At 34.9% G+C, this 14,525-nt stretch overlaps 1 protein-coding gene across 1 annotated transcript; it reads left to right on the forward strand.

The window, feature by feature from the left end:
• Positions 1 to 5,634: 5,634 nt before the first annotated feature.
• Positions 5,635 to 13,350, forward strand: erfl1 (Ets2 repressor factor like 1). The gene is made up of 5 exons (XM_060862231.1): positions 5,635 to 5,698; positions 6,521 to 6,755; positions 8,927 to 9,113; positions 9,980 to 10,103; positions 12,506 to 13,350. Exons 1-5 carry the CDS (start codon positions 5,635 to 5,637, stop codon positions 13,348 to 13,350), a joined length of 1,455 nt encoding a protein of 484 aa, XP_060718214.1.
• The last annotated feature ends 1,175 nt before the right edge of the window (positions 13,351 to 14,525 follow it).

Below are 14,525 nucleotides of genomic sequence, written 5' to 3' on the forward strand. Positions count from 1 at the left end.
GCATAACTGCATGTTTATCCACTGTATCTATGGTTATGTTTGGACAGATCATTCCCAGACTACAGTTATTTATCTCTTGACACATATGTCTTTTGGGCCCAACATTTATTTCAAAAGTTTCAAATTGATTGAAAATGTTTTCAGATGATAAGCTCAAAATAAATTGAGTTTACTTTGTCAAAAGTCTTCTTATGTCTTTAGTGTAAATTCAACAGGAACAGGGAAAGAAAGACAAATTCCTTTAGTACATCAATCTCTGTAATTAATAACGATTTAAAATCTTTGTTTTGAAGGTTGATTTTGAGTTTGTTTTTTTTATGTTTCATTAAAAAAAACGGTTAAATTAGGATATCGAAATGCTATTTTGCTGATGGTAGAGCACAAATTACATAAATGTTGAAAACATTTTAAAACTCTTTCACAATTTGGTTACATGCTTATGATAAAAAATGCTTATCAGATAACCTTTATGAGATACACTGAGGCTTTCATACCTCTTACACCACAGTATATATTCCTTGTTTTGAAAAAAGGTTAATGCTAGAGCTAAAGACAGAGTTTGTACTTCTGCCTTTTTTCTTAGGACATTCATTGTATAAAATTGAACAAAACCATATCACCCTCGCTCAAACGAATTCTTTATGAGATCAGGTTGATACCCTAATGATGATGTAGTGTGATTTTTAGCCAACTCCACTTGTGTTTTCACATTTTGTCTGACATGTCCTCAGCTTCTATCTCCACAAAGCCTCACTCCCTCCTACTCCTTCTCTTCATCACTTCTAACAAACACCACACCAGCCAGTCTCTCTGTTCTTCGACCCTGGGGCTGTGCAGAGGAGTGTCAGAGCAGACAAGAGAGGGAAAGGGATACATAAAAAGTGAGAGGGAGCAGAAGGAAGGAAGAGTGGAAAAGAGAGAGTGAGAGAGAGAGAAAGAAGATGCTACATTTTGATGGATTGCAAACAGAAAGGGTGAAGAAGCAGTTCAGTCCAAAACATAGAGATTAAAGCAAACATTGAAAATGTGCTTAATGTATTGGCTGTCTAAAAAAAAAAAATTAGAGTTATTATCTTTTCAAAAGTATTTTCTCCTTTAATGTCACCATATTGCTGAATACAACGTGTCACTTATTTGGCCTTTGCGTCACTGTCTTGCCCGATCTTTAACTGTCTTTTTTCCGTTATTGTACAGTTAAGCAAAAAATGCTTACAAGTTGTCCTTGTATTAACATTTAATGCATTAGGTTCACATATTGACACGTTAAAATAGAGTAAAAGTAAATCACTACATTTCACAGATGCTTTCTGTGGTCAATTAAAAAATTCTATATGACTAATACTATATAACTAATTTATAAAAAGATATTCTTTATTATTCAAATCCATCTATTTATTAGTAATAGCAATGATCAAAGCCAATTGCAATAGATATAAACTTAATATCGTGTTTAAAAATATATATAGTACCATACAAATACAAATGTGTTTCATATTTACAAAGATTATGTTGAAAAACCAAATTTTTAGCTCTTAGTTGTAAGCTCTTATAAGGTCATATTTGTCATATCAATCTTAAACATAAATGGTGATTCTCCGTGTACAATAGAGAAATTCAGACAAACACACGCTGTATTGTATTATTGGTCTTTTAAAAATGACAGTTTTGACACAAAGGTTTGAGAACACAAAGGTTCATTGTATTATATGCTGTCAAATAACACAAAACGATTTAGGTATTTACCTTTACAATACATACATCTATAATATACATAAATTACAAATACAGAAAAAGCTTAAGGTTCACTTAAGGTACACCAGTTGATAGTGGGTTTTTTTTGTGTGTTTATAGGCAGATACTGGTGTGTTTTTTGTGTGTACATGAAAAGTAATAATCATAATGGTCCACATAAAGAAGTGTGTGCTGACTAAATACAGGGTTTCCCAAAAGTCTCTACGTGATTGACATTTCTTTGTAAATGAATACAGAGTTATCTGAAAAAAATATAGAATATACCCTAAGTATTAAAGATTTTGGAGGACATTTTGCTAAAAAGTGTTAGGCTGCAAGTGAACAAAAGTGTTTCAGTTGCAAGCTCACTTTTCGACTTTAAGACTAGAAGGGATACAGAATGCTACTTTACTGTACACAGCTGAAAGCTGTTGCTGAAAATGCAACAGGAACAAGGATTTGATAGTGATTCAAAAAAATTATAAGGCTTATCAAAAAAATCATTCAGATTTTGGTCTACAAAAAGTGCTGTGTTGTTTAAATAGCTTGAATAACTCAAAATACGGCAATTGTAACGGATAATAATTATTTGAAATTTGAAGATTTGTTCTTTATTGTTAAACTACAGCCACACTATCACTAAGACTTGCACCATTTTTTATAGACTAGTATATAACAGAACCGTGGTCATAGATTTTATACTGTTTTATTATGTGTAATTGTACTGTGCATTTCCATGCAACATGCTAGTGTGTTTGTTGTTGTACATCACTGTGTATCTCCATATCTAGAAGTGTGTAAGGAGATGTATTCCCAGGGCTGATAGTTATAATGTTTCTGGGGGTGATGGGAGGAACTTGAAAGCCCTGTGCTGCCCAAATCAAAACTAACAAGGAAATGATGGGGGCTCCTTTATCTCTTCACCTGCCTGGGGGGAAAGGACGGGGGTAAGAGAGGGAGATTGGGCAAAAGTAGTGGGGGTGTACTGGCTTCCTCTTTGATTTGTAAAAAATGCATTACCTCCGAAATCAAACGGAAAATTACTGAGTGGGAGCGAGCAAGAGAGAGAGAAAGAGAGAGAGAGAGCAAGAGAGAGAGAGAGAAAGAGAGAGAGAGAGAGAGAGAGAGAGAGAGAGAGATGTGGTGTGGTGTGGTAAGTCTGTGGCTGAGTTGGTAGAAATGTAAAGATTTCTTGCTCATGTAAAAAGTCTAAAAAATGCTTTAAGTTGATGTCCAGCTTTGTTAATATGAACTCAAATATGAACACAAACTCTCAGATGTGTAGTGTTTAAGAAAAGCAAAAATAGGTAATTTCCTCCAAAAGTATTAAGTTAAGTTGTGAAACAAAATGAGCAGCAGTTTGAAAATATGCACTCGGTTGAATTCATGCATCCAAGAGGAAGCATGTGTTAGCCTTCACCCTCCTTAATTGGTAGCCTTCGTATTATGGGAGATCTGACTGGTGAGTGGAAATTAACAGAAGACTAACTTCAGGACAATTTGTTTTTAAAGTTGGTTACTGGTTTTAAAATATCCTATGATCAGTGAGTTGGCCATAATTCCTTGCAAACGTCTTTAAACATATTTTTAAACCATAGTAAAAAACATTTTCTATTGCTTCACAATATGATGACCTAATTTCCAGTAAAGAAAGATAAATACTTTGTAGGATGTAGGCAAAAATGTGTAAGTTTACCATATAAAGAAAAAAATACACAAAAATAAACTCAGATGGTCGATCATAAGGTGTCAATTGGAAGCTTAAAGAACAGAAAAGGCCAAGGGACTTGAGCATGAAGAGTTCTGGTATAAGATAATGAGACAAGGGATGAATATAAACCTGTACTACAGTTAAGGAAAGAGATGAGAGAAGAGAAAAAAGCAAGCATCCTACACAAACATACTAAGCAACTGGTTTGCCAGTAGAACTGTCTTACTTGTCTTAATAATGATGCTGTGACTCGTGGTGATCATTTGAACTCGCGCTCATGATGGTTGGACTTTTCAATGGTTGGCTCAAGAACTAAGGAATAGGTTTGTTTATAGACGTATGAAAAAGTAGACAGTTTAAGAAAAGGGCTATTAATACAGATAAATCAGGACTGGACATGATTTTTCTCTACTGATTTCAATATATGGGACTGTAAGAAATATACAAATATTTTTAAAAATCTGATCTCAATGAATCGCAATAAGTAATAAAAAAAAAGGTTTCAAATATCATAGCAAAAAAGAAAAATATTTCCAAGCAATTATTATTATGTGAAACACAGTATAAATGCTGCTATTTATTTTTATAGCATTGTGAACTCACTACGGTTTGTGTACATTGTAAAATAGTTTGTGTTTCTAGAAGAATAAATAAATTTATTTATTCACCTTAAGTAACTGGTTTATCTTGATCAAGATGGCAATAGATCTGTCCACATGGTCATTTGCACCTATGGGATTTTACAGGAATCAGACCAAATTTTGAATGTTGAGAACCAGAAGGAAACCCAAATGAACAGTAACCCAGTAGCTTAACAGTAGCTTACTAAGTAATGAACTTAGTAAGCTAAGGACTGATTTGTAGATCTGGAGGTGTGAGGTGGTCCGTCTATGTCGCCTGTATAAATATAGTGTATTTCGGTTATATTGATATAGAAGAGGTAAATGTTACATAACAAAGTATATACAGTGAAAAAACTTGCATGTTTTTTACTAAATGTAACTAAAAGCTAAATATGTTTAATGCTTTGGATTAATTAATTAGCATTAACTGTTTGTCAGGAGAAAGAAAGTGTCAGAAGCAAAATAACGACGGAGGAGTGGAAGATGAACTCAAAAAAGTACAGAGATCAGAGAGCAAAAAGAGACAGCAGAGAAGGTGCAAGTAACTGAGTAACTGGACACTTCTAAGACTAAAGGCAAAAGAGAGAGAGAGAGAGAGAGAGAGAGAGAGAGAGAGAGAGATGTGTGTGTGTGCACATGCATTGAATGCGTGGAAGAGAGAAGTGCCTGGAGTTAGCAATAATAATTTATACAAACACACCTTAATAATTCACGTTCCATTTCAATGCTGGAGGGAAGATCCAAAATTCACAGAGCATAATTAAATAGAGTAGTAGAAGAGACGAGAGAAGAGAGAGGGAGAGAAGACTAAGGCAGTGAGCGAAAGACTAGTATTAAAGGTACCGTGTACCGATGTTTTTTATTTTACCCCAGCACTGTAAAACAACCTTATAATATTGTGGCATCCAGAGTAAGAATGATTTCCCCACTTATACAGTAAATTCAGCCCTGAAAATTCCACTGGCTCGAATACAACCATTTGCCTTTAATATTTTTTTTAAAAAAATTTTTCCACCTTGAAAGTACACGTGTTAACCTTTTGGAATAATATCTAATACAGATTAACTGTGATTTTTAATAAGGACTGCAATTAATTTACTCACCATTAATAACAGTTTAATTACATTTCAATTAGTAATACTATTCATTGGAAAAATTTGAAAAATCTTTGAAAAACAAATCTTTTTTTTTGTATATATTTAGTCTGTACAAAAAAATATGCATGGCTGATCGGGTGAATGACTTCACAGTTTTGGTCCCACTTCACAGCTCATGAATATATGAGATGATCTTTAGACTACATCTCTTTGTAATTTAATGCAGAATTTTCCGACACCTGTCTTTGAGGGGTTGTCTTTGGCACGAATATTTAAAGATATCTATTATCAGACATCAGATGTTACTGTTGAAAGTACAGATGCTACAGTATATGATGATCTTGTTTTGGCTTTGCTACTGATCATTAGTAAAGTTTAGTTATTAAATAATGTGTGTGTGTGTGTGTGTGTGTGTGTGTGTGTGTGTGTGTGTGTGTGTGTGTGTGTGTGTGTGTACAGGTGCAGTGGAAGCATGGACTGTAACTGTGTTAGTGACCTGCTCCTCACTCCACCTGTCCCAGCCCTCTGGACACCAGGTGAGCAAAATATACCCTACGATTACACCCCAAACTTTAAGGTTATTGATATTTAAAATGTTTACTGATTCTTTTTTTCACCAGATGGCAAATGTGTTTTGTTACATCCATTGAATTTCTTTGTCATGTCACACTCCACAGTGATGGTTAATGGCTCATATGAAATTAGATACTAAGAGCCTTAAGGATAAATAAGCAGGATCAATATACTCATAGAAAAGTTCTAAAAAAACAAACAAAAAAAACCCCACAAATGTTTCTATCTTAAAAAGTAAATGGTGATATCAAACCCATCTGCTCTCTGTGATGCCCCAAGTGCTTGTTCATAGGACTCTAAAATCTGAAGCTGTTATCTCCAAACACTAAAATTTAGTGAAAGGTTATTTACCAACAGAGGTAAAACATCTTACTCTGAAAGCCAAAAATATCCTGATATTTTATATCAGACTTGCGGCGATAAAATAATTAATTTGTTTCTACTTATTGAAAATATGTCCGATAATTCAATTTTCTATTCTGTCAATTGAATGAAACACCAGTGTACTATTAAAAAGGCATAAGATAAGATGTATTCTTATCCAAGGTTAAATTTATTATCTAAAAAATTAATTGTGGCATGGAACTCCAACATGCTAAAAGTTTATTGATTAATATTTTTTTATACCTACTAATGAAAGCTTGTTTTAGAGCTAATTCTCAGGGGTTTTGTACCCAACCCCTATGTTCATAAGACATTTAGACAGCTCTGCCCCTTATCAAGCATTAAAAAAACCAACATGTCTCATCCATGTCCTCTATTTTTCCTCTCCTTGCTTTCCCCAGGCTTTGCCTTTCCAGACTGGGCCTATAAGCCAGAGTCTAGCCCTGGCTCCAGGCAGATCCAGCTGTGGCATTTCATCCTGGAGCTCCTGCAGAAGGAGGAATACCAGGGGGTGATTGCCTGGCAGGGAGACTATGGTGAATTTGTGATCAAAGATCCGGATGAAGTAGCAAGACTCTGGGGGATTCGCAAGTGCAAGCCTCACATGAACTACGACAAGCTTAGCCGTGCACTAAGGTGGGCTTTCTCAGTGTGTAGGCTTAATGTGTGTAGGCACACACACATACACACACACACACACACACACGTTTATATATATATAGATATAGATATGTATATATAAATATATATATAGAGAGAGAGAGAGAGAGAGAAGTCAGTATATAAACTTTGTGTACTTCACTTAACTTTACAGCATACACTCACTGGCCACTTTAACTCTTAATCCTTGCTCATTTAATCAGTATTTCTGGAATGTTTTCATGAACAAGCATCTGTAGAGTTTATATAAAATGGAACACAAACACATAAAGTGAGGGTGATTTCTTTGGGGTGTAGAAATGTCTTTTTCATAAGACATATCAAAGCAGAAGGGCCACAGAAAGTCCACATTAACTCAAATAGCCACTCTTTACCACCATGGTGAGCCAAGGGTCTCAGAACACAAAACAAGCCAAACTTTAAAATAAATAGACTGCTACAGTATGACAGAAAACCATGTTAGGAATCTGAGTATAATTCTGAAGTTTGTTGAGAGTTAACTCCATTATACTGGATATCAGTAGAATTATTAGGAAATCAGTATCAGCTCTGTACTGAGTGTTAGACAATTGGCTGCATGGTGTCATATCGAAGAAGCAAAAAATTGTATCCTTACATAAATGGTGCATGTGTAATTGAAGCAAGACAATAAGGATGGATTTGAAGGTGTTTCTAAAACATTATTAGTGGTAATAAAGAGAACCTTTGTTCTTTGTTGTCAAATCAATTTTTAAATTCGCTGACTGGTTCAATAAAATTCTGCACATTACTTTTATATTTCTATCAAAACTACGGGGGATTTTAACCAAATCCTATAACACCCTGCTTGCTGGAGAAGCCTTATAAATAGCTTTATAAAACACACATCCTTCCATATATATTCATTATCTGGTTTATTTTTTTAAAACTGTAAAATACTTTATTTTACTCTGTTTAAGTTTCTTAATGTTTATGTCTCCTTCACATGAAGACAAGAAAATCATTATTCTCAGTAAACACAAGCATTTTAAATTACTGTTTTTTTTATTTAAATTTATTACTTTGACTCAAGGGAGATAAAATGAACTAAGCATAGATACTACTTTCCAAAGAATGGACAGATTTTATACAACTTTGGCTAAAGAATATGTCAGATTGATCCTTTGATAGTATGTATTATTAGTTCTGTGAATCTTTAAAGCAAAAAAAAACAAAACCAAATTTGTAATGGGTTTGGAACATGAATTCTGAAGTATTTCGCATATCAAACCAAACCCAAACTTTTTCTTGCTTATTTAATATGGTTTCCCGGACAATTTAATTTTTCAGCCTTATTTCTTCCCTTTTATTTCCCCCTAAATCCCACACTCCTCCCTCTGCTCTGTCGTTAATAGACACTGTCATTGCTGCTAATTGTTATGAATTGGTGCAGGCCATAATTGGCCTCTTTGATTAGCCTATTCTAATTGCTCAATTAAGGGACAGTGCTCAATTGCCATGCAAGCAAAGCGTACAAATCACTGGTGTGGCAGGTTGCATTATGTGCACTTGTGTAGCCTACTGAGCTGAAAAGAAAGAACCCAACCATAAATTACTTTGAAATGAGAAGGGGCAAAGCAGAACAACATAGCTGAAACCAAAGACACAAACTCCTTTTTTGTTATATACTGAAGGTATAACGTGAATATATATATATTATTTTACATATATATTATATATACTGCTTTTACACTCTTTGGCAAAAAGATGTATTTTGGAAAAAAAATATGATATAGTTAAAGTTACTTTACTTGCTGTCACTCAGATTTTGTTTCTCAAAAGGGCTGTAAAATAAAATTTATATTAAATTCAGATGATGTTTAAAATGATTAAGTGCTATATAGGATTTTGAAATTTCATGGTTCATCATGACAACATAAGTACATTATCACAGAATACCATACATAATTTACGCCGTATAGAAAACACTTTGATTTAATGGTTTACTTAGTTTTTTTTTAATTATACAAATTTTCTGATTTTTTTACTATCTAATAAAGCGTACAGTATTCTACACAGTATTCTAATTTTTATATTTTGATTTACCTCACTAACCCTCTTCTCCTTTTCTCTCTTCTTCCCTGATCTCTCTTAATTCTGTTCTCTATATACTTTCTATCACGCTCCAGGTACTACTACAACAAGCGCATTTTGCACAAAACTAAAGGAAAGCGGTTCACCTACAAATTTAATTTCAGCAAGGTGGTTCTAGTGAATTATCCGCTGTTAGACATGGCTAGCTCTCCTTTCTTGCTAGCTCAGAACCACTTCAATGGAGGGGCAGCCACAGCAGACTGCAGCCCTGTAACCCCCGAGGTATGTGATCCTTGGTGGAGGTCCTATACTTAAACCTATACTTCCTTGCATTCATAAAATAAATATGTGAAAGGGAATTTAATCAAGATACAATTGTATCTCCACTTTTCTGTATTTGGAACAAGATGTATATGTGAAATGTATGCATACATTAATCTACATTTAGTGCAGCACGGTGGTTAAAGAGTGTTATAGAAAATAAAACCAAACTCTTTTCATCAGTAAATAATCATATTATGAATCACTGAACATCCAAAATACTCAGCACACCACCTAAAGACCATACAAGCAAAATACCAGGAGCACCAACCAGAGATATATCAACCTATTAGAATTTTGCACAGGGAAACTGTTTAAAACTTATATAACTGTTTATAACTTTTTGAACAGGGACATTGTGTAGAAAACGGAGTCAGAAAAAGAACGGGAATAAAGGGAGGGGGAGTGCTGAAGAAAGGTGAAGGAGAAAGAAGAGAATTAAGTCAAAGTGGGAGTTAAGTGGCCTTAAAACCAAAGAAGATATTATCCCCTCCATCTCATTCTCACCTTGGCTGGTTTATTCACTGATGGTATTGATCTAAAAAAGGAATATAAGAAATTAAAGAAGAAAGAGAATATTCGATCGGTTCACCGATGGATACGGGATAGACGTGAGAAGTGACAGATATTTGTGATCACTGGATGGTGGAGTTAAAAAAAGAGAGTTTCTACTGTGAGTCCCACTAACACCTAGAACTGTAAAAGAGTTAATGAAGAAAAGAACTTTTCAACATTTGGTTTCTTCCTTTTTCTTTTTTTTCCTTACTTTCCTTCACCTGTGCTCACACATGTTTTTTGATCAATTCTCTTTCCTTTTAACCTCTCAGGCCTTGCAGTCTTTATTCCCTCGGTTGCCTGATTCTGGCCGTGGAACTGCTCTGTTTGACCGTGCTACAGGAGCCCCAGAGGGTGATAAGCTCAGATTGGACGCTTTTCCTTTCCTTGGTTCAGGTGAGTGAGAAACACACAAGAAGTAAATGATAGAAAGTGCAGGGAAGAGTGGGATACGTTAGAATTTTTTAACATTATGAAGCATGTATCATTATGAATGAGGAATAAACAAATACAAATGATTCTGAATGTATGTTTACTCTTTTCAAATTAATTTTATAGCAGTTTTATAACCTCTAATAACATTTTATAAAATAATAATAATAATAATAATAATAATAATAATAATAATAGTAGTCATAGTATACATAATATTTAGGAGGACTTTATTTAACTATTTCTGTGTTTATGTACGTAACATTTTCTTAAATATATGTGCAATACAAATAATAAAATTTAGGTTTAAAAATTTTACAATGTAGAATCTTGAGTAAATCTAAATGTAATTCACTCTACATACAGTAGTAATTATTACATTATAAATATAAACAGAATAGCATTCTTATTACTTATTACAATATTACTTCAATATTGATTAATTATAGTACTTAGATAGTTTTTCAGATGTTAAAAAGCACAGACTCCAAAGTAATCTTATTTGGGACAAAATATATCTATATTCCTTTTCTTCTAGTTTTTGATTCTTAAATGTAAGGAATTGTGAAAGAAAAATAGACACAGACAAAGAAATAGAAAGTTATTGCTGGAGGCCAAAATTAAGGCCAAATTAAAATCTTCATATCAAGGTACAGTTTCAGCGGTTGTCGTCTGTCTGATCAAAAATCTATGTCTTTCCTCTATGTTTAGAGGTGAAGCAATCAGTGTGTCAGATATCCTCCTTCTACCCACTTACTCACAGAAGCTCTAATTTATACATGATTAGATAAAACATGTTAGATATCATATACAAGCTACAAATGAAATAATAAATTAATTATTCTGACTGTACATAAGATACTACCTAATTAGGATACTGGGTTATAGAGGTTTGGCCTTGTTAAGCAGATCATTACATCATATGGTAGATACATCATACATCATATCAATAAATATCAGCTTGCCATTCAGATCATCTCTAGAACAAACATGTTTTTCAAACTATATCCTCTATAAATGCATTTAACTAAAATCAGCACATATATAATAACATTACAGAGTGACTTCATACAATTATCTAAAAATAATTGATTATAATTGATTAATATGATTCATAGTGAATTACAGTTTTAATCAATCTTATATAAGCACAGATATAAAGCGGACCTAATATAATTCTTATCATTATCTTTTATCTTTTAAATATATGGCTTAAAAATTAACGGTAAGAGGCAGAGTGATTTTGCCTCACTGAGCCGATAACTTGATGCAAAGTGTAAATTAATTTCATTGGAGAAATGGTAAAAAAAAAACGGACCAGTGCTGAATCCAGTCGGGAACTTTTTATACAATATGACGTGCACTTTTTCATGCTGTTCTGTGAGATGTGGGAATCAATTATGGAAGTAAAAGAACATAATAAATATAAATATCTGCACTGGAAGAAGACATGATGACTTATCTTTCAGTCATTATGTAGAATCAAATCCAGATTCGATCCGAGGCATTTGTTTGTCATGTTAATGTTAGTTTACATTTGCATTTTAGTAGACACATTTGAATTTCAAAGGATGCGTTTCAGCGTATCCTCTGTTAGAGGTCATAAAACTGTCTGTGTGTGTACGATCCTTTGTTTCTAGTCCATATGTGCTTTAAACTACCAGTGCATCAGAATGTGTGTTGGTGTGGAGCACGTGTTTGTTTTTTGTGTCTATGTGTACATACCTCTCCACCCCAACTTACCCCCCTTACTTTGTTTGTCCTCAGGTCCTATTCCTTCCTCCTCCCCTTTTTACCCTGATCTTGCTCCCATGTGTCCTCCCTGTCCTAATCCCTTCCCAGGCAGGAAGGTCCTAATTGAGGGTGCAGGCTTCAGTTTGTGGCCTGTGGGCGTCCATTACTGTGTTTTCATAAGCAAGCGAGGCCTGCCTGACTGATTCAATATTCATGTGTCTGCAAGCTACTCCTGGCCCAGAACACAGAGAGACTCTAGCACTGTCAAATTAGGCCTGCATAGCAAATAACAGGAGAGAGAGAGAGAGAGAGAGAGAGAGAGAGAGAGAGAAAGAGAGAGATAAGGGTGTCAGGAAGGGTGTGAGGATGAGGAAAGTGTAAAAGTAAAGAAAGCATGAGGGTGAGTGGAAAATGTGGAGGAAGAAAAAAGAAGGTTTTGCCAATGTGAAGTAATTTGTCCAGCAAGTGTTTTAATTAATGCATCTGTGTAGACACTTTCCTAACCTTTTCCAGTTGAAAGGTTTTTTGAGAAAACTTGTTTTTGTGTTAAAAAAAACAATGTTACGTGTTACTTCTTTAAACTTTATACTACTCTTCTTTATACTACTTCTTTTCTTCTCTTTCCTCAACAGCAGCCCCCTGTTACTCTAAACCTCCATCCATGTTGGGTCCTTACCCTCGTAACCCTGCATTTGACTACTCTTGGGGCTTCAACCCATATCTCCCTGGGGCTTTATCCCTCAACAACTGTCCTAAACTGCCTCCAGGCTCGATCTACCCCTCACACTTCTATCCAAATCCGCTTCAGTCTGGCCTGGCACAGCTCCCTCATCCTTTTTCCTCACTCCTTCCTCCTGGGGACACAACAGGAACAGAGCGGGCTCAAACTGGGGGAGCCAATGGCTCAGTGGGTGGTCAGGCTCCACGACTCTGCATTCCGTCATACCCGGGTAGTTTACTTCAAGGCCGGACTGAGCTGGGAATTCTGGGTCCTGGTATGAGTGAGAGGGAAAGAGGAGAGAACACTAGCATTACAGGGGCAGGTGGAGGTGGGATTGGAGTGGGATTAGGTTTAGGCTTGGGATCACTGGGAGTGATAGGGAGTGGAGGAGGCATCCAGAGTCCATCAGATCGGCGCACAGGAGTGAAACAGGACCCAGGGTCGGATTCTGAGCTGGAAATCACAGACCTGAGTGACTGTAGCTCGGAGAACGAAAACGAGCCAGACTTCAATGTCAGCCAAGAGAAGGAGCATAGGATGGGAGGCCGACCTCACATTCCTGAAGCCAAGACTGCAGGTCTGGGTGGAACCTTACCTCAGCTCTCTTCTCTTCCTCCTTCTATATCTCCCCACCCTCTCAAAAGCCTGGTACCTCTGACTCCTCCACCACCATCTCTTCCTACATCAATTTCTCCTTCCCTCATCTTGGTTGAGCGGCACAGAGAAACAGAGACTCTTAAACATACTCATAGTTAAGACGCTTTGTTCAGATGCTGGTTATATTGAGCACTCTCTGCCTCTATCTCTTTGTCAATATACAGTATACTCTCACCTTCTTAATTTGTATTTTAGTGTTATATAATTTTATGATTATAAATCATTTTAAGTTTTTGTTATGTTTCTATTGCACTTTTTTGTGTTTATTGTCTTTGTTGTTGAATTTATTTTCAATTCAATGTTAAACAGAAACTTTTAATAAATATCAATTCCTTATTTATGACACTATATCCATATAAATATTTTCATTTATAAGAATTTAAATATATTTCACCAAATGAAATTGAAAAAAAAAAAACATCATGCACACCCAGAATCAGAACTATTTCATGTGATAAATTAATACAAACTGTTAATTAACTGCATTCATTTGTTTTATAGCATAGATATACATTACCTTTGAGAGCTCATGTAACAAAAAATGTCTCTCAAACGTCATTTTCTCAAAACAAAGAGATCATTTGTAAAGTGATTGTAAATGTGAATAGATAAATATTGGCTCATAAACCTATGAGGTAATAACATTTATAAATGTTAAATTTACCATATATTTCTAATCCCCTATAAAACCCATTGTGGCAGAATATGAGAAAAGATCGCTTATATTTTGTTGCAGCAAATTATAGTATGAATTAATTCTGTAATTATTCACCTTCTTTAATTTCCCACACACATGTTCATACTGGGTCATTTGACTGCTGAAAGTTGTGGTCTGATTTAGGTGTATTGCATAAATTCTACATAAATTTTACTATACTCCTTAAGCATTAGCTCTGCAGCACAATATTAAAGCAGCATAATGCAAAGCTATTTGCGATGATGGAAATTGTGTAATAATTCCTCGCTGTGTTGTAATAAAGCACTTAAATGCATTTGTTTGTGCTGTGCTTAACAGCTTGCAATGGAAACACTGTCAAACAAAGACATCTTGTGGTGAGATGTGATTTCTACAGATAAGGTGATTGTATATGAATGTCATTTTGCTAATTTGTCTTTTCAAGGAATGATATCTGCCCCCAAACATCCCCGAATATTCGGTGTGTTTTTATCTATTTGTTCACTTGTACATTTGTCATGTCCATGTGGTGCTAACATGTCTTATTTTAAATAGCTTATATGTTCTTTGCGCTTTACAAAAAAAAACTAGAGAGAGA

Source organism: Tachysurus vachellii, chromosome 25 (assembly GCF_030014155.1).
Source record: "Tachysurus vachellii isolate PV-2020 chromosome 25, HZAU_Pvac_v1, whole genome shotgun sequence".
Classification (NCBI taxonomy): Eukaryota; Metazoa; Chordata; class Actinopteri; order Siluriformes; family Bagridae; genus Tachysurus; species Tachysurus vachellii.

Excerpts from the sequence above, each read along its gene's own strand:
- erfl1 (XM_060862231.1), top strand. The coding sequence starts at position 5,635 with ATGGACTGTAACTGTGTTAGTGACCTGCTCCTCACTCCACCTGTCCCA. Across the intron at positions 5,699-6,520 it reads CCCAGCCCTCTGGACACCAG|GCTTTGCCTTTCCAGACTGG; the intron begins GTGAGCAAAATA and ends TGCTTTCCCCAG. Across the intron at positions 10,104-12,505 it reads TTTTCCTTTCCTTGGTTCAG|CAGCCCCCTGTTACTCTAAA; the intron begins GTGAGTGAGAAA and ends TTTCCTCAACAG.